Below are 27,711 nucleotides of genomic sequence, written 5' to 3'. Positions count from 1 at the left end.
CACAGTGCTGAAGAAAATCCCCAAAACTATACTCTCTGACTCAACGTATGTCATCTAAAATCTTTTCACTGTTCAAAGTCTACAGAAAGGTTTTGGAAGATAGGCAACACCTAGATATTGTAAACGGAAGCACATAATTGGCTCTAAATTAAACACACTGACAACTATGATTAGGGAGAATTTGAGGAAGGGGGCACAGCATCCACACTATAAATCCTGTAAACCAAGTTGCCCCTTTGTTACTGCTGGTTAGTTTAGGAAAAAAAAAAGTAAGGAAGTCATTATGTAAATATAAAGTAAATGTTGGAATATACCATCAATCTTTCCCTCCATAAATTCAGGCAACGACCTTCAGAGTTTTACTCCTTCATGCTGCATACTGTAAAATGTGAAGATATATCAGAGTTTGGAATTTCCATTAAGGAAATTTTTCCTTCCTGGGATTCCTGGAAATTACTCCAGCTCATAAAAAAACTTCAGACTCTAAGGTTTCTGCACTGATGTCAGATTGACATCTTTTGATTTTGCTGCTAATTGCCTTTTTTACTATCAGAAGGAAAACTAAGTGAAGAGTGATGAACATAGCTATAGAATGGGAGAAAATTCACCGCTTCCTTTTCTACTCTCAAAAGAATGAAAAAAGGTGCTACTAATCTGAACTTCAGGCAGTTCAAAAAGTAACACAAATGCTTGACTGATACATTATAATTTCGCTGCTGATGTCAGACATAAACAGGAAAACGGCAGAGTAAGGACCAATGCTTCCAGATCCTTCCAAATCTGGTTGTTGGCTAGGTCTAAACTCAAAAAGTTTTACAAATGGTTCTTCTGTCACACTGACAAAGTTCGCAATTCCCTGAAACCTGAGGAGAGTTGGTCGGTCCTCGGTTAGATGGTATTAACGAAAATCTTCCTCTCTCCACCTCTATTTGTCTGCTCTAGGTTTCCAAGTGACTGTAATTTCTAGAACTTAGGAAGTTATTGCCATGAGGAAAGTGTAATTACTTGAAGAAGTTGAATATAAGCAACATGGAAAGCAGCCCAATGGTACTATAAAGATTGAAGTAAGAGATGCAATGGCCCTGCATGCTGTGTGCAGAACAGAAACAAACCTGAAGGTTATTAGTTACTCTAAAGCTTAGAACAAATTGTATCCACACAAGAATCAAGTGTAAGGTCAATAGATCCTTATTTATAAGAGCAATTTTAGGTAAAAATGTTAGACATAAAAAATCTCCATTTCCTTCTTTTTTGATTTTAAATTAAGATTGAACTGGTTAAACAGAGTTGACAATTAGAAGTAGTAGGAAACTATATAGACATTTGGAACTGACCAGTTGATGGCTAACTGCCTTTATTCTTGTTCTGAACTTGTTTCACCTATGTCATTATGGAGGAAGAAATGAGGCAAAAGTACAGTTTTAAACAGAAAACTAAGTTTAAAAGATCATCATGAGGTGCTATATCCATTGCATCACAGTGATTTTCAGGTCATGTGCTCAGTCTGAAGGAAAAGGGTTTCAGAGATTGCTTTCCATCTCACCTTCTTTTTCCTTTCATTTTAGCCTGGAGGCCTGAGAATTAAACCAGGATTAATAATATAGAGTTCCCAGACAATAAGAGGTTCTTCCAGTCAATTATATTGTTCACTGACACTTACACTTCTTTACTGTCTGCGATGATACTAGCTACCAATTACTAATAGGATTGAACAAGTACCAGCAGATGGTATTCGTCTTGCCAAACCTTCACGACTGGTGATACTGACTGGTATGGGCAGAAACGATTACAACACAAACTTCTAATTAGTCTTAGAGCCAAGGGTGAACTTAGGCAGCCAGAACCCAAGAAAACAATCATCTATTAAAAGCTACCCAAAAACCTCCCAGAGATTAATGCGGTATTGGGTGAAGAGCCCTCAAACTAAATAATGTCCTTTTAAACATGCCGTAACGCATTCTAGAGTTGTTCTTACTTGCAAACTGAGTAACACAGATCTAATATAGAATCTGTGATGAAAATCAGTCCTGAACAACTGCCCTTTCACAACTAAATTTTTAAGGTCCATCAATATGCTACTACCTGTGATTTAACACCCTAAAATGTTTTGGGAAACATGAATAACAAAAAGCAGCTTGCAGAACTTCTCTGGAAAGGGAATGCCCGTTATGGTCTTTTCATTTTGACAGTATAGATTTTTCCTCAGGAGCGTTTGTCTTTACTTTTAGGAAAAAGCAGCATTACAACTTTATTGTGGGTATTGTGAAAAGTTAAATGTAACAAAACAAGGGGAAAAAGAGATATTTTACTAATCCTGCTACTGGAGAAGAAGAATTTAGAAGTACATTTTTTTCTGGCATTAGTGTAAACAATTTGAGAATTCCTTGGCTACTTTTAAAGAAGCGTAATTCTCTAAATAAATATTACATTGAAAGAGCTGCTCTTCTGCTCAGATAGCTGCTCTATCACTGTGTCACTGAAATACAGGAACTATCCTAGTACTTTCTGAATAAGACATACCTAAGAAAAGGTTTTTGTCACGTACTAATAAAAATTTAGTGGCGTCCAGCAGAACCTTTTGAACTTCTTTGCACAGTTGGCAATAACACCCTTTCACAGCTCAGCTATACAATATCAAATGATTCAGATACACAGGCGATACCATAGCCAGAACCCAATATATGAGAAGTAGCTTTAGTTTCTGGAACATACACATTAGGAAAATAGATGTACCTCCGCTGGATGTTCATAACATGTCTGTTTCTTTCGAGGAAAGTGGATATATTCATCAACAGACAACAAGAACAACATACACAGTATCATTAATCCAAAAAATAAGCAGAAAACTGAGCTAATGTAGACTATTTAGACTACCAGAAAAACATAATTTGTATGTAAAAAGTAATTTCCTTGTTTTTAAAGACAATTGATAATACTCCTCTATCACTACTTAATTGAACATAAACGCCAGTCTCTCTCTTAAACTAATGTTAAATACTTTTGCTTTATTCTAACAGGTTTCATACCTTTATATCACCTTCTCTGTTAAAAATTAATAGATAGCATAGTTCTCACTGTGGCCATAATCAGAGATTACCATGCCCACAAGATTCAAATGCAATTTTTCTGCATTTTTAATTCCAAGATCTTTAAGAATCAAAAGCAACAGATAATTGGGGAACACTTATACAGTTTCTTTGTTTCGGTCCTTTAAGAATAAACAGAACTTGGAGCTTTTTATTAAATCGAATAACTTAATTCTTCATGATCACCTCAAATGGAAAGGCTACTACGAAAGAAATTAGTTTTTACTTATGCAACCTTGCCTGCAATTTAGCCAAATATTGTTTTTTTTTCCCCTCTCCCGTGCTTCTCAGGGGTAGCTAAATGAGGTTACATCAGTAAATATAGCAGATTCAGTTTTGTTCCGATGGCTACACATCACATCACGCTCCTGACAGCTTGTCTTTTCTGACCGGTTTCAGTCAATTCATTTTCATAGATTTCCGGCTCAATACTTCAGTATGAAACTCTACTACTGAAAATGCTGTTTGAAGTTCACCAGATAAATTCCCTCTACTATTAAGCTGTCATCAACTTTGAAAACAAAACTTTTTTTTATTTACAAAAATATAAGTTGGAGCACTGTTCAGTGTAGAAGAATACTATGTTTTGTGAAAATAACACATTCCTAACTAAAAAAAAATTGGAAACTTAAACGTTTCTATATTAAAAGAACTTAAAAATGAAAAAATCTTTACTAATGCTGTAACAACATTCCACTCATCATGAGGCAAATATATCATGTTTTACTTTCCTCCCTGTTTTCACATAGCACAAGATGTATTATGCATAAAAATTAAGGCCCTATTATAGCAAAAAATCCCAAAGGTTTCAGTGGTGCTCCTAAATTGGGCCTAAGAGATGTCAAATTTAGCTTCCTCTTTATGTACATTTTTATTGCTTCCTACCATTAGTGCAAATATAACTTCTAGTAAATCATTAAAAGAGATTTCTTACACATTAATCTTTTCTAGATTCAGATTGTGAATGTAACAAAAACAAAAAAGCATTCCTACCCAATAAATATAATTTGATATGAGGAAAGAAGGGAAAAACAGTTAGAACCTGAAAAATAAATGTATAAGCATAAGCTATACAATAAAATAATAAAAGGAATAACTGAGTTGGTACGAAACACTTTAAGAAATAAATTAATTTAAAATTTAGCCTATTGGCACTGCAGAATATTTTTTAAAGCAATGGTTAACATTCTCAGATTGAATAACAAAAGTGTGCATGTGGCTCATGAATCTTTTTGTGGATTTTCTAATAAACTTGGCAACTGGATAGTTTGCTACATTACTGTGTTTTAAAATGGTTCCACGCTATTGAATGTTTAAGAAATATTTATGGCATAAGGTAGTATATTCCTGAAGCTGAAACAGTCATTAGACTTGATGTTCATCTATTTTATTGAACTACCCACGGGGAGCTTTACGGGCATACTATCATGTCAAGGTCACAGGATTAAGTGAGCAGTGATGACATTAAACAAGCCTTTTCTGTATATTCTAAAGGGTCTTACCAACTTACTTAAAATGCCATAAACATAAATAGTCTTCTATCTCTACAGCACATCCATGACAGATGACTTCAAAATACAACACTCTTGAGCAATGGAGCTTTACAACCTAACCAACAGCCCATATTATTGACAAAAGATATCAATATACTAGAGAGCACAAATATTGGGAGAAGCTTGCAATTTAAGTCACCCTCAGATATTTTATGTCTGTAAGTGTACAAGAAATATATTTACGTATATTTCAAACCTCTATGTGAACAGATATTACTGCCAATAAAATAGAGCTTATAGGTTAAGAAAAACAGCATTCACATAGCAAAATAAATGCTGTAATTTACATGTAACAAATCTATACGAGTTGTGTAAAAACAAATGATAAAAACAGTTAAACCTATCCAATACTTTTAATAAGTATCTGACCATCTTGAATGATTTAATTACTCTTTATAAGTATAGTGTGCATTATTGCATCTATTTTACCAGTGAAGAAAGCAGTATTACCAAGCAGAGCAACCTCCTTGAAGTCATGTGAAGTCTATCACAGTCATCGGGTCTCTGAATCAAAGTAAGAATAAACTTGAGTAAGCTTATTCTTTTCTCTCCCCCTCTTTTTTTTTTTTTTTTTTTTACAGTAATAGTTACTTTGAAGAGACTCAGAAGACTGGGTAAAGAGCTTTAAAATGACTGGCTTTAGAATAATCAAAGGAATCAGCTAAACACCAAAAGAATTCCAGATGCAAAAACTGACAGTGGAGAAAAAAACAGCATGTCCTCTATTTGGCTGGTGCTCTTCCTCTGTTTGGAAGTGTAGGTGCCCCATGCAGCCAGTGAGCCTCCCCCAGATATAGGCCTTAACCCACAGGAACACTTTCTGAATATTCCTGTAGCGTAAGAGGGGGTAGGGTTAGACTATCCATTCAATATGAAAAGTATCTACCGGGAATATTTTTGAGGAAGAGCAAAAGAGAATTGTATAAAGATCACATTCACAGTTTAATATCTGTGAACATACAGGCTATGCTGACAGGATACATACAGAAATACCAAACCCAAGGAACTTTTCTGCTAAGCTGTATTAAGGTAACAAGGAAGGGAGAAGGCCCTGGCTGCTGGCCACTGTGTCCAACAAACATGTTCCTCCTGTACATAGATCCTCCATCACCTGAAAGCAGGACCTGTTACACGGTTCTTGGGAGCAGCACTTGGTCGCTCACTTGCCTATCACGCCATGCTGTTTATCCATGTAGCAAGTAGTAGTACTGCTATGATGTGACTCCAGGCAGGTTAGAAATTACTGCAGACGGAGCTAGAGGAGATAAAGTGAAATAGGCACAAGCAAAGAGTGTTTTGCTGGTTGACAGTAAAGTTGTGGATAATTGAAGGCTACGGATGATGAGGACAAGACAGATACTACTGAGAGGAGATCTTTGGTTTCCTCAAACAGTGTTCTGGGTTCCATAACAAAAACCTGCTCTGCAGAGATAAAATATTTTCTCTTTCTCATCAGACGAACTCTATGATACTGATACGTTAACTTAGGAAAAATCTAAAATAGTTTGAAGGACAATGATGTCATACCACAAAAAGCAAAAATGACTATTGCCTCGAAAGCTGAAATTGTTTGTTTTTCTTTTTTTTTTGGGGGGGGGGATTGCTGTATGATGACTCAGGAGACAAGGAAGAAAAATGGATCAGCCTATTACATATCTTAGCTGATTTCATGTTGCTATGAGGAGAATGGGAAACATAGGAAATCAGAAGTAAAAAGTCTTAGTACCCAGATAAAACTTAGGCTGGCATCACAGAAATTTGCCAAGGCAAATCTGAGTTTGTTGCCGTGAAAAACAAGAGGGAAGTACTTTTTGTTTAGTATGAAATAGTTAACTTCCTTAACCAAATTGGAAGTGTTCTCAAGTGAGAGAATCTATAGGTTGTTTTCTGCATTCTGTTGCATTAAACATTTTCATTACCACCTTCAGTGCAGAGTCAGAGAAAACTCATAATAACACCTGAGATGTGAGAACTGTAAGTGTGGTGCAGGAGAATAATAATTCAACATGACTTCAAAAAACTTGGAGTCAATGTCTAAAATCTGTAAAATGAAAGAGAGGGACAACAATCTTTGTTAAAAACAATTAGAAGCACAGATACAAATTAGGAAGTGATTTTCAAATAGTAAAAGTGAAGAAGGAGCAGCAGCCCTCAGATTGTTAAGGTTGGCCTTTCTCTCGATGTATGTATACTTTAAAATTCCCTTGTTACTATATATATTCTTACTTCAGTAGTAAGTCAACTATATGTAATTTGGATTTCTGTTGTGATTGTTTCAGCTGAAGATTCTACTGACATCTAAAAGATCTGTTGTTTGTAAAGCTTGAAGAGAAACAACATTGGCATATATTTCTTCTGTGTTTGTCATGGAATAAAAGGAAAAAAAATTCTAGGCACAAATGGAGAACACAATAAACAGAAGTGAAAAAAAAGAGTAAAGAAGAAAAATTAATGGTCTACTGCAGAAGAAATACTGTGAAAGAAAACAAAGAAGCCTTCCTTCTTTAGTGTCCAGTAAAACGTGCTGTACTTCCAGCAATGAACAGATCTTTCTCTGGAAATGAACAGCTTTTCCCTGAGTACCTTGCCTTTCCCAACATTGGAAAATACTACCTATTTCCAGAAAGAACATTTTAATCAGAGAAAATCCATAATAATAAGCACTACAGTTCAAAAAAAAAAAAAAAGTCTTGCACAAATACAGAATTGAGTATGTCTCATGTAAGGAAAACTATGTACTCACACAGCCTGTCTCTGGCTATACAAGACTCCTTTCCTGGCAAGTGTCTCTGTGCTACAAATAGCAATCCACATCTAACTTCCCATCCTTCAGAAATGATACTGAATTCTTCTAGCCTCCTATATCCAGCATGCTCTTCAAATGTCACAGCACCATTTGCAAGAGTTCCTTCAAAGAGTCTGCCTGTCTCCACAGTGGTAATCAGGGAAGGAGAAAGCAACAGGGTACAGGATGGCTAGTGGATGTAATACAATTGGTGCAAAGCACCAGAAGCAACAGAAACTTGAAAGTGTGGTGAGAAAGAGAAGAAAGGGATTGGAAATAGTAAAGTAATACAAAAAAGTGATCAGATTAGAGGACTAGTAACGCTCACATTTATGGCTAAACCCTGATACAGAAGGGTATGTCAAAATGCTGACACAACATCTGCTGATCTCATGTTATTTCGAGTAGTGCAATTAAGTAAGAACAATGGAAGGCAGAAAAAAACATCTTAATGTTTTGTCATGATAAAATAATCTTGGAAATAAATATTTGGAAATTGTAACCAAAACAGCCAATGAATAAGCTGAAAGGAGTGCAGCTTCCACATGATTAACCTGGGGAAAGATCTATTTTAGAGAGAATTATACTCCAAGAATTCTAGGAACAGAGTAAATTCATAGCTGTTAGAGAATATGTGGAAAAACACAGAACCTAAACAGGCCTTCAAACAGGCATGTCAAATATATTGCTGGATCCAGTAGGCTGGATCTGGTCCCACATCTTTTCCACTCTTCTAAAGCTCCCTTTGTAATTTATATCTAGCAGTTAAAATGAGCCAGAAATGGATGAATACCTAAACCAGATGAAGCTGATTTGCAATGGGGGACAGGATAGGTTCTCTGCCTCTCTGAACTTCCCAAGACAGCAGCTAGTATAGTGATGGAGTAGGAACATGCCAAAAGTTGGGTGTAAGGAAAACTCCTTTTTAGTAAATTCCTGTGTTCTGGTCCCTCTTGCTGTAAACTGGAAACATTTGGTTTACAGGTAGTGTCTTCCCAGAATTACCTTATTTAACTGCCAAACCCCATAGGCTCAGGAAAGGGGCGTTCTCCTCTTTCAACCCTCTTCTTTTCTCCTCATCCAGCAGAACCCCAATGTCTGCAGAAGCACATGCTGTAGTGAGAGGCAAAACTAGCTGTCTGGCAAGAAACTTTTTTTTTCCAGCCTGTTTCCCTAGACGAATTTGGTCTTCACCACAGAATGAGTTTGACAGCTCTGCCCTCCACCACGAATGATTAATTTGTTATGGGTGTCTAGTTTAACCAAAGATGGATTTGAACAGAAAGAGCCCTTGTATACTTGCTGTTTGGTAAAGCTGCTTTAGTGTAGGTGGAACCTCCTTCATCAAATCATTAAAAGCAAGGGAACCAAGTCTCATTTTTAAATGTCATTTTTCTCATTATAGTAATCCTCCTGAGTATATCAGAACTGATAACATGAAAATATCTGTGACAAGTATTTCATGTTTAGATTTAGAATTCAAACTGGAACTCAGAACTCTTTGTATTGCCCTAGATTGTCTTCAACCTGTTGAAGCTGTAAGGCATATACAGTGATCCTAAATAAAAGTATTTTTTAAAAGTTGTGATATCTGATTAAATCAAGCAGCTGAAATAAGACCCTCCAAACAAACTTGATCACAGGATACTACCCAAAACACAGGCATACATATGGTTGGCAAGGAATTTGACTTGTGTGTATAGACAGGTTTTATTAAGCTTTATTTATTTATTTATTTATTTAAAAGATAGATATTTATGGGGAGAGAAGCAGATGGTGAGGAAGAAAAGCACCATATGAAGCTGACAGAGAAGACTGAAGGAAACATATGTTGGGACATGAAGACCATAACCCTGAAAAAAACTAAGGGTAAGTGCTGGCTTAAAGAGGCTTTGAACGATAAGCTATGAAATACCCTGTTTGATTCTTCCTGAGTTCAAGGAAATAGGATGTTGCATATTCACTCTGAATAAGTGGCAATGCATCAAAGAAATAACCAACTCATCAATTTCTCATCTGAATGGAAAAAATCTGCAGAATTCTAATTTTGGCTAAATGCTAAGATTAAAAAAGTGAAAAACTCTATGTTTAGGGTAAGCTATTATGAAGATACCTAAAAGTGTCAAATTGCCAAAATGAGGAAAACAGAATTAGTTCAGTTTAAGGACAGAAACAGGATTTACAACAGATTAAAAAGATGTTTTTTAAATCTATTATTCTTTGACTGAGCTATGTAGGAAAAAATAAGATCATACAATAATTTCCTTTTGTTGTAGAGGAGATGCTCATACCTGCAAGAAATGGAGCAAAACATATTTGGTTTTCACTCTAATAAGTGAAGGGAAAAATATTTGTGAAGCAGAGAAGAAGGTAACACTTAAGCGGTATAAAAGAAAGGATTTTCAAAACAGTGTTATTTACCATATTTTGAGAGAGAGGTTAAAGAATAAATATGTTCTCAGACCAACTCAAAGCATACAGATTAGCAAGTGTATGGGCAGGGCCAGGCTATATGTCACTGCTTAGAATTGAAAGTTTCATATGGTATTTTGTTGACTCATATCGTTCAATATTATTTTCATTTTTCAGACATTTCAAAAACAGCTTATGATAATATATTCCAAGTTCATAATTGGTAAATGCTGTAAGAATTCACTCATCGGACCCCTTGTTTTCCTCCCAGTACTCACAGTGCTACCAGCAGCAGAGTTAGTTCTTTGTTTCTTAATAAATGAACAAAGAGTGAATTTTGGGACACCTACAGATTAAGCATAGTAAATGCTGGCTGTTGTTTTCTGCCAAAACAACACATGCAGTACAGTATAATAGTACCGTACAACAATGCAAAAAATGGGAAGGCTTACAAATTCATTGTATTTAACTCTAAACACAAGGAAAAATTTTCTCTACAGCTGGATCAAATTTCACAAAATCAGGTGTTAGTATTTTATATCAAGAGCATCTGCGTTAAAGAGCTTAAAAGTTGTTCTTTACTTAAAAAATAAACACAGAGAGATAAAAACATATATATATGTACAATACACTACAATTATCAGTAAATCAGTAGCTGTGGATTGTGTATGTGATAGAAGATAGAAGCTTTTTAGAATTACACTCATTCTCAGAAAAGTTTCTTACCCATCTCATCCATTCTGAGTATCAGAAGGCATTGCTATTGCCCAAGTTTTATCATGATTGCCCAAGTTTTATCACTGTTTATCCAGTTCATTACCTGCCCTTCCTGGGCCAGTTAGCAATTTCCATAATTCACAATTTCAAAGAACATTTTCAAATTCAGGAGATGGACAGGAAATCAGCAGTATGCATTCAGAACTGTAAAAAAACTTCCTGCCAGAAATGATGCAGTATAGAGGCCTTCATAAGTGTCAAATTGTTTTTTAGTAAAATAATAATTTCTTTGTATTCCAGTCAGGCTCTATCTTCTAGGGCACAGAGAAGTTCCAAATTGTAATGCATCAGTTTATAATGAGATTGCTAACACTAGCTGTTCCTTGAAGATTAAAAATGGAAACTTAAACGTGCGTCTTCTGCAAGCTAAGACAACAGGAACATAAAATTTTAGAATCCATTTTGTTTTCCATCATATAAAAAACTATTGAAAACTACCTAATTAAGAAAAGTTTTTGCCTTCTTTGCTTAATTAGTTCCTGAGCCCTCTCTCTACTTCCTCAACTTCAAGCCTTTTAAATCTGCTCACTGAGAACCAGGGACTTTGGTCCTTAAAAAGGCCCATACGGTCTCTTACTGTGCATCTTCTCGTGCCTGCTCCCATCCTAGTCCTTTCCACTCACAGTCCAGATGCGTGAAAATCCCATTAGGTCTCATGACAGACAGTGTATTTGTGTGCTAGACCACACAGCTGCCATGTGACACATGGTAGAGGGCCTGCAGCGCAAAGATATTTGCCTTCTATTTGGCTCCTGTGAATGTGAAAACCCAACTTGGAGATCTTGTTTGGTCACCACTTCCCCACTTCAGGTTAAGTGTCAGCCATAGCCAACCTGCAGCTAAACAACAACCAGGCCAATGGCTGCATCTAACATGGAGAGTGCTGATAGGGGAAAGAAGTAAATGAGCAACTAAATGAGAAGCGGGCACACAGAGGAAGTGGCATGATAGGAGTGAAATAAAAGTGTATTTTGCTTGGTATATGAAATTTTACAGATTTGCCACAGGTATTAAGCTGCTTCCTGGTCTGTCGAAACTATCACAGACTAAGGTGCAGAATAAGTTGCAGTAGTGAGCTGTTGCCATTTAGGACATTTCAACTATACAGGAGAGGAAAGTTGTCAGGCCCAAAGAAGAGATGGTCTCCTTCAAATATCAGTGACCAATGACAAGGAGAGAAACTGATCTGCATCTGCAAAGTGTCTCCAACCAGTCATGAACTTGAGCAACAACATTACTCAAAATTTTGAAGACATTAAAGGGACTGAAACTTTCACATATTTTAATCAGGTTCAAGGCTCCAGATAAACAGCTTTAAGCCTCATCTAGAGATGAGTCTCCACTACGGACTAAGGTATTTTGAATTAACCATATCATATACTTCTAAAAGTAATTTTCATAATTTCCATTAGAACCTCTCTGATGTTAGACTACAGAATTTCTATAGAGACTGAATTTCTTCTATGCTTTCTACCACCTTAAAAAAATAAATACTTCTCCACCATCAGGTAGGAAATAGTGATTTCTGTGGAAGATATAAGGATGATGAACATGAAAAATTACATTTTTTTACTGCAAGAGCCAACTAGACAGAATGACAAAAAGAATGAACAGTATAAATGGTATTTATTAAATATTATTACTTATGTGCCAGATTTACTACTCAACATCTTTTCCAATAAGCTTAAGCACTAGATACATATTCAAACTACACCCAAATAGAATTTTTGATAGAAATATTTATTTGTAGAAAAGATTTTGCATCAATATATCAGTCTCAATTAGATTTTCACTGAAAAGATTTTTCAGAACTAAAAGAGAACTTTCTGCTCTGCTTGCCCGATTCGAAGCATTGACTTGAATAGGAAAATAAACTATAAAAAACTGGATATTTGGGAGCAGATCTTCCTTAATCTTTTTTTAGCTGTTCCATTTAAATAAATAACCAAGTATTCATTGCTGAGTATGCAAACACAAGAAAAAGACTTGGCAGCCTCCAGTTTGGCAGACAGGGCAAACAAGTTATCTTGCCTCTCTGTTCTTTATCACAGCCTTCCTCTGTCAATATCTATATAGGAAACTATCTCTTACAGTCTCATCTGCAGCATTTAGCTCAGAAAGATCCTAATACTGGAGCCTCAAAAACTACTGGTGCCTCAAAAACTACTGGTATACAAACAGTAAGGCTGCATTATAACTGAAAAATACTCTATTATAATTTATTTAAAATGTGATAAAATATTATGTCTGCAATCTGTAAAGGACTTTGTGAATCTTTAGTAAAGAGATCTTTTCAAAAAACGTAAATGAGGAAAAGACTAACAACAGAAAAAATACATTTTAGCAATACTAGCTTCTAACACTTATATTTCAGTTATGCAATGACTGCTTCTCTTAAACTTTGAAAACTACATTTAAAAATCATGCATTGTATGTTTGCCTCTTACCTGTGCGAGACAGCTCCCCAGGCACCATGCTTATTTGTCAGTATGTTGAGTATCTTCTGTTTTAACTGATTAGCTGTAACATGATCTCGATGTTTAGCAGCACTGATAAGATGATCACACATCTTTTCTTCCTCTCTTCTATCAGCAGCATATTGAGCACACTGTGACTAGGAATAAAAAGTACATTTATTTTATAAAAGATAGGCTAATTAGGAACCACCTTAAAATAATTATTTCCTAAAAATCTTTACATATGACAAGAACCAACAGGCTCATTAAAATACTTAAAGAAGGAATAGAACACACCCTTCAATTGAATTGGTTCTATTATTATATATTATCCACACAAAAAAGTACTCATTCAATTAATAACATTTAGAAACAGAAACATCAATGGCAAAGACAACAGAACTGCAGTATGCGTGTGTCTTCAAGTATGCCTTAAAAGTTGGTTTTTACCTGTAAAATTTTCAAGTATTCTCAGGTATAGCACCCTAATCAATACAGTATATTCAACTTACGATTTGTCTTGCAGAAAAATATTATATATATTGGCTTGATTTTTAAAATGCTGTAAGATTTACAATTAATAATCAGATTCATAATTTTATTATTATGGATACTAAAGAGAAACTCCTTTATTAAATTAAGAGGCATATTTTCAGTCTTATGTCACAACATGAAAAATGTTCACAACTTACATACAAGTTCTAAAAAACTCTAACGTTTAAAAAGTCACTCATCTCTTCAACTGAAAAAGATCTAATATTCCCATCATGTTTCTTTAAGACATAAATGCTGTGGCTATTGACCTTCACGTAGATTTGTTTCTAAAATTGTCAAAACACTATAGTATATTTTAGTTTTGATAAAACTTTTTGCATAATTGGCATGATACAATTTTGCCATTTCTTTTTTCAAAACCACATTAAGTTCAAATTTAATTTCTCCTCCTAGTAAAGATCCATTTGAAATGTCTAAACAAGGCAAATGCAGCCACAGCAATTAAAATAAATCCACTACAAGTATCATTTTCTAAGATATAAATTACAAAAGCTAGATTATTCTTAAAATAATGTTAACAGCTCATTTTAAAATTACCTTTTAAGAGAGAGACCATACATTTTTGCACCCACAGATTATTGTACACCATTTTAGAGCATGTTTAGCCAATACTCAATACGGTAACACTTAATGCTGAATAGACTACCATATTCCTGTACTCAGAAGAGCAGCTAAAATTAAGTTAACCTCATACTGGATTGAAGTTTATTCTTCATATGTCTGCACACTATATTTTTACTACACATCAGCATTTGGTAAGATTTTCACAGTGGTCCTTCTACTATGTTAAAGTCATTATTTCCAGTAATCTATTTGGAAAAGAACAATCATTACACTCATTCATAAAGGGTTAATTCATTTTTCAATTTATCTTCTTGTACAGGGAAGCACCAATTAGTACAATGATCTGCCTCGGTAATGAGGTTAATATTTCACCAGCTCATTGAACAGTAAAATTAAATTTTCATTTTTCTTCCCGAACAATTACAAAGGTTAACAAAATGAAAGTTAACTGTGAAGCAGCCATTCTAGGAGCAACCTCCCCTGCACCCACCGCAACTGTAGCTGCAGAACAAAATTTACATGCTGGTCCGTGGCCTCCCCCCTCCACAGGCACCACAGTAACTGAATGCAACTGGGGCAAAACAATTGCTTCCATAATGATTCAATTAAAGTTTAAAAGGTAAAAATAAAATAGACACTCACTTTTCTTGCTGAGAGCAACAATTAACATGTACTAAACCCCAGAACATATACCAATACAGCTTATTAAAACAAAGTGACAGATTTACAATTATGCAGCAGAAAACTACCAGAAAACCCTTTGTCCCTACCACTTTCAAGTAAGGTGAATAATAAAATGTTCAGTTATTTACCCAAGATTATTAAAGACAATATAGAAAACATTCTTTCAGATTTTAAACATAACCTTAGATAAGTATATCTAAGATTCATATTTTACACAGGCTACATTTCATAATTTTCTTCTGACTTGCAGATTTTATCTTACTCATCTAAAAGTGTAGCTGAGGCTTTTCATGTGACAAATATAAAGAAAATTTTCATATTTGAAAAATGTGTTGGTTTCTTTACCAGACAATAAGATTGACTTAAGGTTATTCCTTTAGGGAATTTAGTTAATATTCTAAATCCTATTTGCTAACAGAAGCTGGAAGTTAATTGAATATTCTCATTTTATCTAGAGTTCTGACAGATCTTATACCTCAATGTATTCTTCAAAGAGCAGATAACTCAATCTTCTATTGTCATCTTAGGTTACTGCATGATGCTCTGATAAATATCAAATGTTATTTATTGTTGAGGCAATATGAAACTTCACTCTGACACACACTTAATTGTAAATGTGATTTTATCTAAGTTCAAAATATCCAGTATATGCTTGCTAATAAAGTTGTTGCAATCCCATATGACAAGTGTCTGCTGTCTGGCCTGACAAATTGAAGCAAAGGTTATGTGTATTCAAAATGACAACAGATATCTCCCTGTCTCATACTTTTCAGCTAGGTCAAGGAGCACAAAAGCTAGTACATCAAAGTGTACGTTTGAGAGAGCTGTTTCAATGAGATAAAAACCTCATCAAAACTAAGATTACTGGATCCTATTTCTAGCCACCAGGTGCTTGTTGACATTTTCTGACAGATGAATAAATTGATACAGCTATTTATTATCAAGACTACTAAGTCAGTCTATCTTAATCCTAATGTTAGGTCACTTGAGCTTTAAAATATGTTCAAGTGTGTGTGTGTGTGTGTGTGTGTGTGTGTGCGTGTGTGTGTGTTTATTTATTTATATCTAAATGTGTGCAAGCATAGGCAGATTTGGAAATGATAACAAACACTGACACTGAAATGTTGTATAAAAACACCATAAAAACACTGTAACATGAAAATATACTCGATAAAGTCACATTAGAAATGAAATTTGAACTTTATTCCACCACTGTTACCTTTCTGAACAGGAATAAAATTAATCCTAGAGAAATCATCAAAAACCCATTAAATACTGAACAAAACAAATGTTTTTAAAATAGCTTTTGTAAATTTGTATCATTTTCAAATAACGTATTTTGAACTGCATACTATAACACTTACTGATGAAAAAAGCAATTAAATGTTGACTGCTTTTAGGAGTAAGAATTACGCACATTAAAGGGTTATTAGATCCAGCTGCAGAGTTACTTTTTCCAATACTTAAAGACAATAGACATTTAAAATATAGTCTCATTGTCAGTATTTAAAGATTCTTAACAAGTAGCAAAGACATTTAATATCATGTTTCAATATAAGTTTTAGCAAGTAAATGTCCTAAAGAGCTCAAAAATCCAAAATGTTCTAGCACAATTATCCTAAAAATACTTTTTTTTTAAACAAAACATCTATATTTCTTATTTTTCAGGAAGTACCTGAAGTGTACTAACTACTTTTCTTTTTTACTAAACTCATATATATTGTTGATAAAATCCAGCAAAATAATTACTAATGTGATTTGCATTGCTATTTGCAATAAATCAGAAAAGCTCTTTGGGAAGCTAAAGGGTCTGCCACATCAGTTTAGCCGACATTCTGATTAAGAGATTTCTTCAAGCTGTAAATGTGTTCATGAATTTCAGTGAATAGATGAGAAATTAAACTAGTTCCCTGTGTTTGACATTTACCAAAGCTTTTAAAAACTAGTTTTGAAATGCCTTCAATGTAATTTTTTTTCTTGGAAAAAAAATCTTTATTGTATGGAGTGTCAGTCTAGGTGACAACTGAGTGAAACCAGAAAAGCAGGACTACACCAACTCTCAGGCTTACCTCAAACTCAGCATGCTTGTGGACATCTTCAGCTCTTTGTCGGTTCAAAATAAATTCTGCTTCATTTGCAACACGCACTATATGGTCTTTCATTGCATGACATAATAATCTAAAATAAGAAAAATCAAAATCAACCTTTATATTTGACTTTCTTCAAATAAATTATTTCAGTAAATTTCCTTAAAATGGGAAAAATGAAAATTCATGAAACTAATGTAATGAAATTGCCAAATTAGTTGACATGAAAAATACAATTTGTCTAAAATTGTATGCATTTGTGATATCACAAACAAGGCAGGTTATACTGAAAAAGCTTTCTATTTCTTATTGAAGGAGAAAATTCTTTATGGAAGTATTGTAGTTCCAGTAGGTTTTTAACAGCAGTCTCAGTATGAGAACCTCAAATATTCAAAATATTAAAAATATTCAAAAATTGTGGGACCACCCAAGATATAAAATTCTATTAAATTTGCAAAGTAATATAAATATATCTTATATGTTTTTAAATACTAGAGTGGAAGAGGTGCATCATGTTTCCATGTTGTTATGGCATCGGAAATAGACTTACTTAAAAGAAATAGAAAAATAATTTAAGGTTGGATTGAGGTTGAGGATTTCAATCAGAGACCTTAAATTAAGATTCTTGGAAAAACAGATTTCCAAATATTGTGAGATGCATAATAAAATTGCAGCAAAAAGCAACACTGTTTTTAACAATGCTGTTGCCTTACTGGGCAGGAAGAATGGAACCAACTGCCTGCTTTTCCCTACAGTCCATATCCAAGGTTGCCCAGTCTGTTCACACCTGGTTTGCTCTCCTTATCAGTCGGGAGGAAATGATATCGTTCGGGATGCAAAGATCTGACAGGACTGCCTGTTTAGGATCAGAAGAACTGTTTCTCTTTGTGCCAAACTGGCACACAGTCTGGGATTTTCCTTCTTGCAGCATCAGGGAAACACACTTCATTTCAGACATTCTTTTATTAAGAATGTGAAATTACTAGCAAATCCCACCCTAAGGTTGGTGTCTGTTGCTTAGGAGCACCAGATCTTAGAAGGAAATGAAAATTATATTTTCTAGGCCTTACACCAATAAGAGGGGAAAGACTTGAACTGTTTTCTAACCTCCCTTCCTTGGTGTGTTCTGTCATCCGTGAAGGAAGGAAAACACTTACCCTGAGCTAATGTTTAATATGGAAAAGTGTGGCACAGGAGGGCATAAATTTGGGGGTCTCTGTTTACAGACAAAGACAAACAAATTTGGATCAAGGTTTCACAGTGGATATTCAAGCTTTTAATAAGTCTTTTCAAATCTAACCCTTCACTACTGTTCTTGAAAATAAAGAATTTTGGGCAAACTTTACAGGCTGGAATATTAAAGTCTCCTCCATTGTACTCTTCAAAATTTAGTTTTATTTTTAAATCTATCCTGTTGGAAAATATGCATTAGTATTTCATTACCGTTAAGTGTTCAGATTTTTGTTGTTAAGAGGCAAGCACAGAACTGCATTCAGATATGGATTAACAGTGAGCATTCATGACTTTAACAAACTTCTCTGAAATGAGAAAACGCTAGAAGTGAGCATCTAATATCTGCAATAAAATTTTACATCACAGGTCTTCTTGAAATTTTCCATAAATTTTTTTAATGACCAGGAGTCAAACAGGAATTCAAAACTAAGCACACAGATAGATTTCAAGTGCCTACTAGCTGGACATCTCTCCCTGAATAAATAAGTTAGTAAATAAATGGAGCACAGGGCAAATTCAATGTCTCTAAGTCAGCTTTCATCTAGGCAGGCTTTCCAGTTCAGGATGGCTTCAGGTGAAATAAATAGGTTTCTTTAGACACTCTCCACTACCAAAAATTTGGTGAGAAAAGATCCAAACCAACTTGGATTCATTGGGTTTATTAGCTGGGACTCCTGTGCATAGCTTTTAAGGCCCAATAGATACATCTAAGCTGCATTTGTCCATGAGCTGGTCCCCAAACAGGCAAAGAAAAATATACACCATCTTCATCTTAGTTGTCCTTATTTGTAATAAGATGTGTTCTTCACATTCTCTGAGTGCCCATTTATGCATTAAAACACCTACAGGGCACTTCAAATGGATTGCTAGAGAATGTTAATTTCCACAAGTCATAAATCAATTGCTTGCCAATAGTCAGGGAGGAGATGATAAAAAAAAAAAAAAATCTGACAACACTAGTCTCTGGCTGCTTTACAGAGAATAAGAACTTTTATAGACATGCAGCAGATGATTCAAATCAGATGGCTGAAACTGCTGGCAACCCCAGCTGTCTCTCCCAACCCTCTGATGGACCTTTCTGTTTCAGATGCTGAGAAGCCTGATCCATTCCTGAAACAACTTTGGAGTTGCTGTAGCTTTCAGACAGCACATTAAGCAAACTGAGACAGATTTTTAGGTAACCTTGAAATGCTGCAAATCTTCAGGGACCGCAGTTCCAAAGTCAAGAAAATGATAAATAATAAAGGACCAGGGAACACACCTGAGCACCCATGCCTGCATCATGACTGTCCACAGCACTCAAATTATTAGTTTTCCCCTTGCTCATTTTTTGGACTGCTCTAACTCCCATCCTGAAAATGTCTAGGCATGGTTCTAGAGACAGTCCACTGAAGGCACATGGATGAAACCTAATCAACTTAAACTCTATCCAAGAACACATGTTGCCATACCCCAGCAAACACAGAACATACCATTCTAATGGGTAAAATGCAGCCCTCATGTTATTCCGGGAACCCTGAACCAAACAAACAAAATAATAATGATATCTTAGGGTGAAAGAGGTGCTGTATAGGTTCCAGGGAAGAGCTGGACTAAGTGCTATGCAGGATGGATGCAGATGCTCTGCTCTAGCAGGGGTGACCCTAAGCTATATGAACACAGGCCAGTTCAGGCTATTCAGTATTATTAAAACTTCAGACACAGCTGTACTTTTTCAATTTTTCTGTCAAAAATCTCATCTATAGAATATCTCAATATTATTTTAAATGTGTTGTTTCATGCACTCTCATATCTCTATCACTGATTGCATGTTTTTCAAGAAAAAGACAAAAATTTGTTTGTATGGTGGTTAGCCCATTGGGATTATGGCAAAAGTGAGGCCACTATTTATTAATTCCATATAAGCATTAAATAATATTATAACAATGGGTGCTCATAAAGGATATATTATGATTCACTTATGTACAAGCACCTGAGAGAGAACTTCAAAGAACAGATAAAATATGCTTTTGCTTCTAGAAGGCTATTAAGAATTATACTAGCTTTAAAATCCATTGCCAGAAAGATAAACTTTAAAACAAGAGAAAGTTTATTTAAAATCTAGGCCATCATTTACGAATCTTGCCTGCATCTAAAGGAAGCCTTGGATGTTTTGATTTGTAAGTACAAGGATGTGGGGCAGAAAAAAGAAGCATAATACATTAAAGCAGTTAAATATGTCCTCTTAGCTTTGAAAGGAAAGGCAGCTACTGCAAGGTCAGCAAAGCAAATTTTTTTCAGAGGTTTTTGCAAAGGAACTTGCCTACATGCCAGATACTAGTATACTTGTTCAAGGAAAATTGTTACCTTTTCAAATTTAAAAATTCTACTTAAAAATTGAATTCTTTGTTACTGATTTTTGCTTCTAACAGGAAGTTGTCCAGTAGTCTCAAAATACATTTCTAGTAAGCAAAAGATGGCTAAAGTGTTATCACTACTACTGTTGTATCTGGATTAAATCATATCCAGCTAACTCTAACTGAATCTTGAAATCATACAGACACTGCATAATTCAGCATGTTGTCCTAACTGGGTTACACCTGAGAACACGTACAGTAAGGTCATCATCATTTGAATACATTCCTACTTATCTAAATCCTTATCACATGCATTGCACAAGATTAAAAAAAAAAGAAAAGAAAAGAAAAAACAGAAACAACAAAACCTCAGACTTTTCTGGCCTTAGAACAAGTCTTGCAACTTCTCATAGAAGATTCTCATAGGAAAAAACATGAAATTGATTCAGAAAGAATTGCAAACCAGGAAAAATCTCACACTCAGTAGTATCAAAGGCTGCCAACACATCAAAAGAGTCTGCCTTCAAGCACTGCAAATAAGAGATAGGAACAAAGAAGACTTCTAGGTCAACACCTTCTCTCCTTCACTACAACACACAGCTACATCATATGAACTCTTTCAGAAACTATCATCACTTTATGAAAAGTATGAAATTTAGTGCATGAAATATATCTTCAGTTTATAAAAATGTGATCGAGATTCTAGCCTCCAGCACAGCTTTGGAAGGTCATTCCAAAACCTCTGAAGGTTAAAAACCTTCTTTTACTTTCCAATCCAAACGTATCCTTCAGCAGTGTTTACTGTTTCATTTTTATGCCAGTGGTGCCCTTAGGCTTACATAATTCTTGTTGCTTCTGTTGACCTTCTAATATTCCATCTCAACCCCCATTTTACCAGGCTAAATAAACCAGATCTCTCTATCCTTGTATGCCAGACTAATTAGAAAAAAACATTGCCTTGTGGGTCTTTACTCATGTCAAACATAGTTTGAACTCACCTTTACTGAATGTGCATAGCCAAAACTGTCAGCAGCATTCTAGACAAGTTCCCACCAGTATTTGCATAGTAACAGTAGTGCTTCTTATCTCAGTGGAAATGCCTTTTCTGATGCAAGTCTAGAATAGCATTTTCCTCTTGCACAGTCCTATATTCTATGATTCTATACACAAACATGCCGACAATAGACTGGTCTTTTACATCCTCAGGCATTTCCAAATGATGAACCGATAGTTTCTAGCATATGTTCTCAAGAGCATGAACTCCATGTTTCATGCTGTTATGTTATATAACATTTACATAACATATTATATTATATAATATTTACACTAATCCAAGTCTGAAACCCATGAAATTTATGTTGGTTGGTATTCCAGTCATCTGCCCAACTATGTGTCCCAACCTCGGGTTTTTCAAAATGCTCCTTTTTGAGGAAAAGTCTATTCTCTGCATCCTTCCTAAACCATCGTCCTGTATTGGAGTGAACCAATCCAATAAGAAGGTGCTTGCATAAAAATGTATATATACTTGCTAAACAGGGGGAAGATTTGAAATTTGAGAGGAGTATTATTTTTACTCTCCTCTGGAAATAAAACATACGGTCATTAGTGAGATCTCCTTATCATTGACAACTGAACATTTCATGTGACTAAAATATACCCACTGTTCTCTCTCACCTTTGTAAATCCTCATCCTGCCCTAGCAAGCATCGCCCTCAAAAGACATAGCAGACAGATTGATGTTGAGACAGTGACGAATCTGGCCTTCTGGTCATGCTTATTAATCTCTACACAAATTGTATTCCTGCAGGGCTAGGGAGTTGTCTGAGAAGCATCACCACAGGCTTGCTCTAATTTTTATACTGTTTTCTAGTCATATGCGATTGACCAAAAGAGACAACACACTGGTCTAGAAAGACTTTTGGCTTGACCTTACATGACAATTCCTGTAGCTGCACCACCGAAACCCCTGCCAGAACTGGAAGTCAGGTGTGCTGCTATGACCTTCCCCAGCTGAGCTGATCTCAATCAGGAGCTGATGATCAGCAAAACTCCTACCTCTTTGAGCTGCAATTCTTACAATATAAAGAAAAGATGAGACACTTATGTGTTAACTTATGATTTCTCTCTACAAGACAGACTTGATTTCTATTAAATGCCCACAAATTTGTGACCCACAGTTAAAGCTCCCTTAAGAAATGGGCTTGACATGTTTTTAGTCCTAATCAAAGGACTTTCAGTAAAGAATCCACCAACAAAGCAGTCTGAGATCACTTAGGTGTTCAAATCCTGCTATATTTCTATGGGGAAATGAGTTTTCTATAGAGATAGGCATGAAGTTTCCACCTGAACACATGGAAAATGTAAATAAAAAACTAGAATTAAGATATGCTGCTGTTCTGAAATAAGCATGACAGGGCTGAAGTATCTGAAGGAATAAGTGTACAGAGCAGCTTCTCCCTCACCTAAAAATCCAAGAATTTCAGATGTAGGATTGACAGCAGACTGGGTGAGAGTATGTCTCAGGACTTGCTGATTCATAAAGATGATTTATCTGCAAATATTATTTAGGAGTAAGTAAGGAGCTATTTTAAGTCCGTGTGGCTTGATTTCCTGAATGCTGTCCTCAGCAGGGTTACTTTAAAAGTCTAGAGTGCTTACAGTTTAAGGGAAGTTGTGAAAAAGCATGTGTAAGCAATCAGAAGCCTGTGTGTGTTTCAGGGTTTTGAAAAGGTTAGATTGTGAAGTTCCAGATTCTGAAAAATAATTCAGATAAGAAGCCAGAGCCTGGGACAATTTTTTTTTGGAGTCTTGAAAATAGAGCTAGTGATAAGATTATTTCCAGACTAGCTTGGAAACATGTAAAAAAGCATAAAACACTTACAATACATTTAGATGTGTGTTGGTGTGGGTTGGGATCGGTTGTGACAAGCAGTGCTATTTGTCTTCCTATCAAAACTGAAGGATTAAAATTCATATCTCACTAACTAGTCTTATCTGACTTTGCTATCTTGCAGTCAGTTCTTCCTAGTAACAATCTCACACACAGAGAAAGAGGGCTCTTAGCTGTTATATTACTAGATAAAATAATTGTGCTTATGTTGCCTAATCTTTCTTTCACTTGAGATAATCTAAAAAAGCAGACCATTCCCAAGCAGCAACTTTCAAAACAGATTATAAAATGAACATTTGTTATAATTTAGCTAAGGTCTTGCTTCCTCTACTCATTCCTGAAGTTCTGCCAACTCACATGTCCAGGGAAACAGATGTTTCTCGGACTTACTTTCATCAGATGCCCACAGCTAAATTTTTTCCAAGCAGCAGCCTGGAAATTTGCCACTTTTTCACCAAACATAGTTGTTTTTACAATTATTAATGGCATTCATAAGAAATGAAACCTATTGTGGCACCTGGTATCTATAACAGGATGCATAAACTGGCCTGATCTGAAGAGCTTCAAATTCTACAAGATGAGGTGCTGCTATAAATGCTTTCAAAGAAAATTCCCATAAACTTTGGAAAGTAGTGTAGCATAAGATTTCTGGCAAAAGGGCAGTGATGAAGAATTTACTAGGGAAAATTTTGAAAGTACAGTACGCAAAGATCAGCTACTGGAGTACAACATGAACATATTGGCAAGATAAACTTTATGGAAGGTAACTGCAAATGCTTCAGAAATACCACAGAAGCTATAACAGACTCACTGAAACTCAGAGTTGACTACAAAGAATCTATTCCATTCCTAATAAAGATTTCCTATTTTGCTTAAGAATTTTCTAAATCCAGAGGAAACTGTCTCTTTGAAATAGTGCTTACCCAGTAAACATTCATTTACAATATCCTGTATCTCAGAATCAGCCTCAGCTTTGAGATATGACCTGACCAGACAAGGCAAGAAGGTGAGAGGACGACTGAAAACCTGTAACAGATCTAAGAACTGGGCTGTACTAGCCCTATAGGTAGACAGATTTTTATAACAACACATGCTTTGTCCAAAACAAATTGACTATTAGTCTGGAGGTGGGACAAGGACACTCACCATAAAGAATATGAAATTAGAAAAAAGCACATCTAATAGGGACTTCAAGTTCATGCTTCAGCTGGAGCAGAAATACAGATATTCAGTGCCCAGTTTGACAAAAATATTTATGATAGGAATCCTCTGTTGATGGAAGATGACATTTAGGATGGTTTTCTATAAAATGACCCAACATACAACAGAATTTGGCTACATCTGTCAAAGAGAGAATGATCAAACACTTTTGTTCTTACTTACATATTGTATCCCAGTACTATTGCTGGCGAAGTGCTATTTTCTGCCAGAATTTGCATATATTGGGTTTTGCATGTCAGACAGGCATGCCTGGCAAGTTGTTCTGGTAGCCCACATCTACACAATATTCATGATGTCTCAAGACCACATATCTTGCATTTCTCAGTGGTTCAGGTGAGCTCCATATTCTGACCTCAAGGTTCCTGTGATCAAGCTCATTGCCAAGAGAGGAACCACAAACAGCATCCTTTCTCCATGTATGCTCGGATCCAAGAGCCAAACAAGTTCTCCAAGTGGTATCTAGGGATCCAACTGCATGCACACATGTCATAAATCCAACATGGTGAACAGCACCATAGATATACCTTCCAGCAAAGGGCCTGAACATTTAAATACTACAGAAGGAGAGTAATGACTATGAGCTCATTTACCACAAACAAAACATAGCAGAACCTCTTGCCAAACTGCAACAGAGGATTTCAAAAAGAAAACTTCCTGCAGTTAACCAACGGTCCTAGCTGAGGACTTAATCAGGAATTCATCTACATTTAAACAAAAACAATTTTTCAGTCTGTTTAAACATTCTGTCACTCTTTCTGGGAAATTAGTGAACACTCTCAACACAACACAGTTTAAAAATGAAGGCCCCTGTGAATCTTAAGTCTATCTGGAGGTCCAGGTAGGTGGATATACGAAAGTATGTATTCTCATGGCTAAAGGCAGAAATCAGACTTAGATATAGAGATAGAATTACAGAAACAAAGCCTACAATTTGAGATTTGAGATGAAATATGATCCTGTACTTCCTCAAATTTAGATTGTGATCAGACTACTCCTGCTATTCAAAATGAGGAAATTCTGCAATAATTAAACAAAACTATTTTAAGTGAAGCAAGAAGGTCATCCCTTTTCACAGGTGAGTGTAGTGAAAACATAAAGGGGGAATGAAATGGAAGTGAATTGAGAATAGTAATCCAATTCTGAAAGATAATATCTGCAACATCTGTCTCTTAGACAGATAAAACTTCGTGGTGTTTCACTTGTCACAGTCTTCCAGGTACAGCATGACCCATTAACCTGACCCTCTGAGCCAAATCGTCTAGCCAGTTTTCTAACCATCTAGTGGTCCACTCATACAGACTGCAGTGTTCTAACTTTGATACATGGATGCTGTGGTAGACAGCGTGTAAGTCTTGCTAATGTCAAGGTAAATGATATCCACTGTTCTCCCTTGTCTAAAAATCTAGTGATTTTGTCATAGAAGGCAGTCAGGTTGGTCAGGCATGGTAAATCCATGCTGATTGTTCTCAGTCACTATCTTCTTCACATGGCCAGAAACGTGTTCCAAAAGGACTCGCTCAATGATTTTCCCAGGGATAGAAGTGAGGCTGACCAGCCTAAAGCTCCCCGGCTTTTTTGGACTTTTTTGAAGACGAGCGTAATATTCACCTTTCTCCAGGCATCAGCGGCCTTCCCCAATCTCCATGACTCTTCAAAGATGACAGAGAACAGCCTGACAAGGATAGCAGCCTTGCAAGGACTTTCAGTACCATCAGATGCACCCCACCAGGTACCATGGACTTGTATGGGTCAAGTTCTCTCACATTAGCCCTAACTCAATCCTCATCCACTGCTGGTAGTTCTCCTCCTTGGACACTTGCACTAAGCACAGAGGCTTGAGAGATCTTGTAGGTGAAGACTGAGGCAAAGAAGTCATTGAGTACATCAGCCTTATCATCCACCCATTCAGCAACAGATCCACATTTTTCCTTGTTCAGCCTTTAACTACTAATGAAGTGGTAGAAGCTCTTCTTGTTACCCTTGATGGCTCTTTCAAGTCTCAATTCCAGTTGAGCCTTGGCCTTCCTGACACCATCCCTACACACCCAGACAAGGTTTCTAAATTTCTCCTTACTAGCCTGTTCCTGCTTCCATCTCTTGCATACTTTCTTTTTGCAATGGAGCTCCATCATAAGTTCCCTGCTTAGCCAAACCAGTCTCCTGATACATGTACCTTTTCCCTGAGTAGTGGGATGACCCATTCTTGTACTAGGAGGATGCTGTCTTTAAAGGTCTGCCAGCTTTTCTGAGCTCCTTTAACCTTCAGAGCTCTCTCCCATGGGATCCCAACTACCAATTTTCTGAATAAGCTGAAATGTGTTCTCCTAAAGTCTGTACTCTGCTATTCTCCTTCCTCACCCCTTCAGAATCTTGAACTCCATTATTTCATGGTCACTATAGCCAAGGTTGCCATTAATTAACACATCCTAAAACAACTCTTCCTTGTTAGTGAATAGCAGATCCAGCTATGTGTCATCTCTGTTGGTCCATCCTGTATCAAAAGTTATCCCAAACATCCTCTAGAAATCATCCTGCCTGCAGGCATTCCACCTTCTTGCACTTCCAGCCAATGTCAGGAAGGCTAAAGTCCCCCATAAGAACTAGGGTTTCTGATGCAGAGACTTCCTCGATTTTTTTTAAAGAAGGCTTCTTCCTTTCCCTCACCCTGATTGGGTGGTCTGTAACAAACTCCCACCATTTTGTCACCATTACTTTCCTCTCAACCAGACCCACAAACTATCTGCCAGACTGTCAAGAGTCCCACTGAAGAGCTTCATAGATCTAAGCTGCTCCTTTGTACAGAGGGCAATGCTACCTTCTCGCTTTCCCTGCCTGTCCTTTTCTGAAGAACTTGTACCTGTTCGTCACAGCACTCAGTCATGCAGGCTATCCCACCATATCTTATTTATTCCAATGATGTTGTAGTTTAGTGATTACACATGGAGCTCTAGTTCCTCCTGGTTGTTTCTCAGGCTGCATGAGTTTGTGTACATGTTCACCTGAGGTGGGTGTTCCTGTTTTCACTCTCTTGTTCTCATCACCCTGCACCCTTTGCTTTTGACCTTACCCATC

The 27,711-nt window shown here is 36.1% G+C and overlaps 1 protein-coding gene across 1 annotated transcript in view; it reads right to left on the bottom strand.

Moving 5' to 3' along the window:
* The window catches only part of NBEA (neurobeachin), a 539,268-nt gene that overhangs the window by 221,276 nt on the left and 290,281 nt on the right, over positions 1-27,711 (bottom strand). The window contains exons 37-38 of the mRNA XM_067291201.1: positions 16,942-17,050; positions 13,061-13,227 (exon numbers count right to left, since the gene is read on the bottom strand). Of these exons, the coding sequence (XP_067147302.1) occupies positions 13,061-13,227; positions 16,942-17,050 (276 nt within the window). The remainder of the gene's footprint in view (positions 1-13,060; positions 13,228-16,941; positions 17,051-27,711) is intronic.

The sequence above is a fragment of the Apteryx mantelli genome, chromosome 1 (assembly GCF_036417845.1).
Source record: "Apteryx mantelli isolate bAptMan1 chromosome 1, bAptMan1.hap1, whole genome shotgun sequence".
In the NCBI taxonomy this organism is placed as follows: domain Eukaryota; kingdom Metazoa; phylum Chordata; class Aves; order Apterygiformes; family Apterygidae; genus Apteryx; species Apteryx mantelli.
The sequence above is the reverse complement of the archived record's forward strand: the minus strand, read 5'-3'. Positions and strand labels throughout refer to the sequence as shown.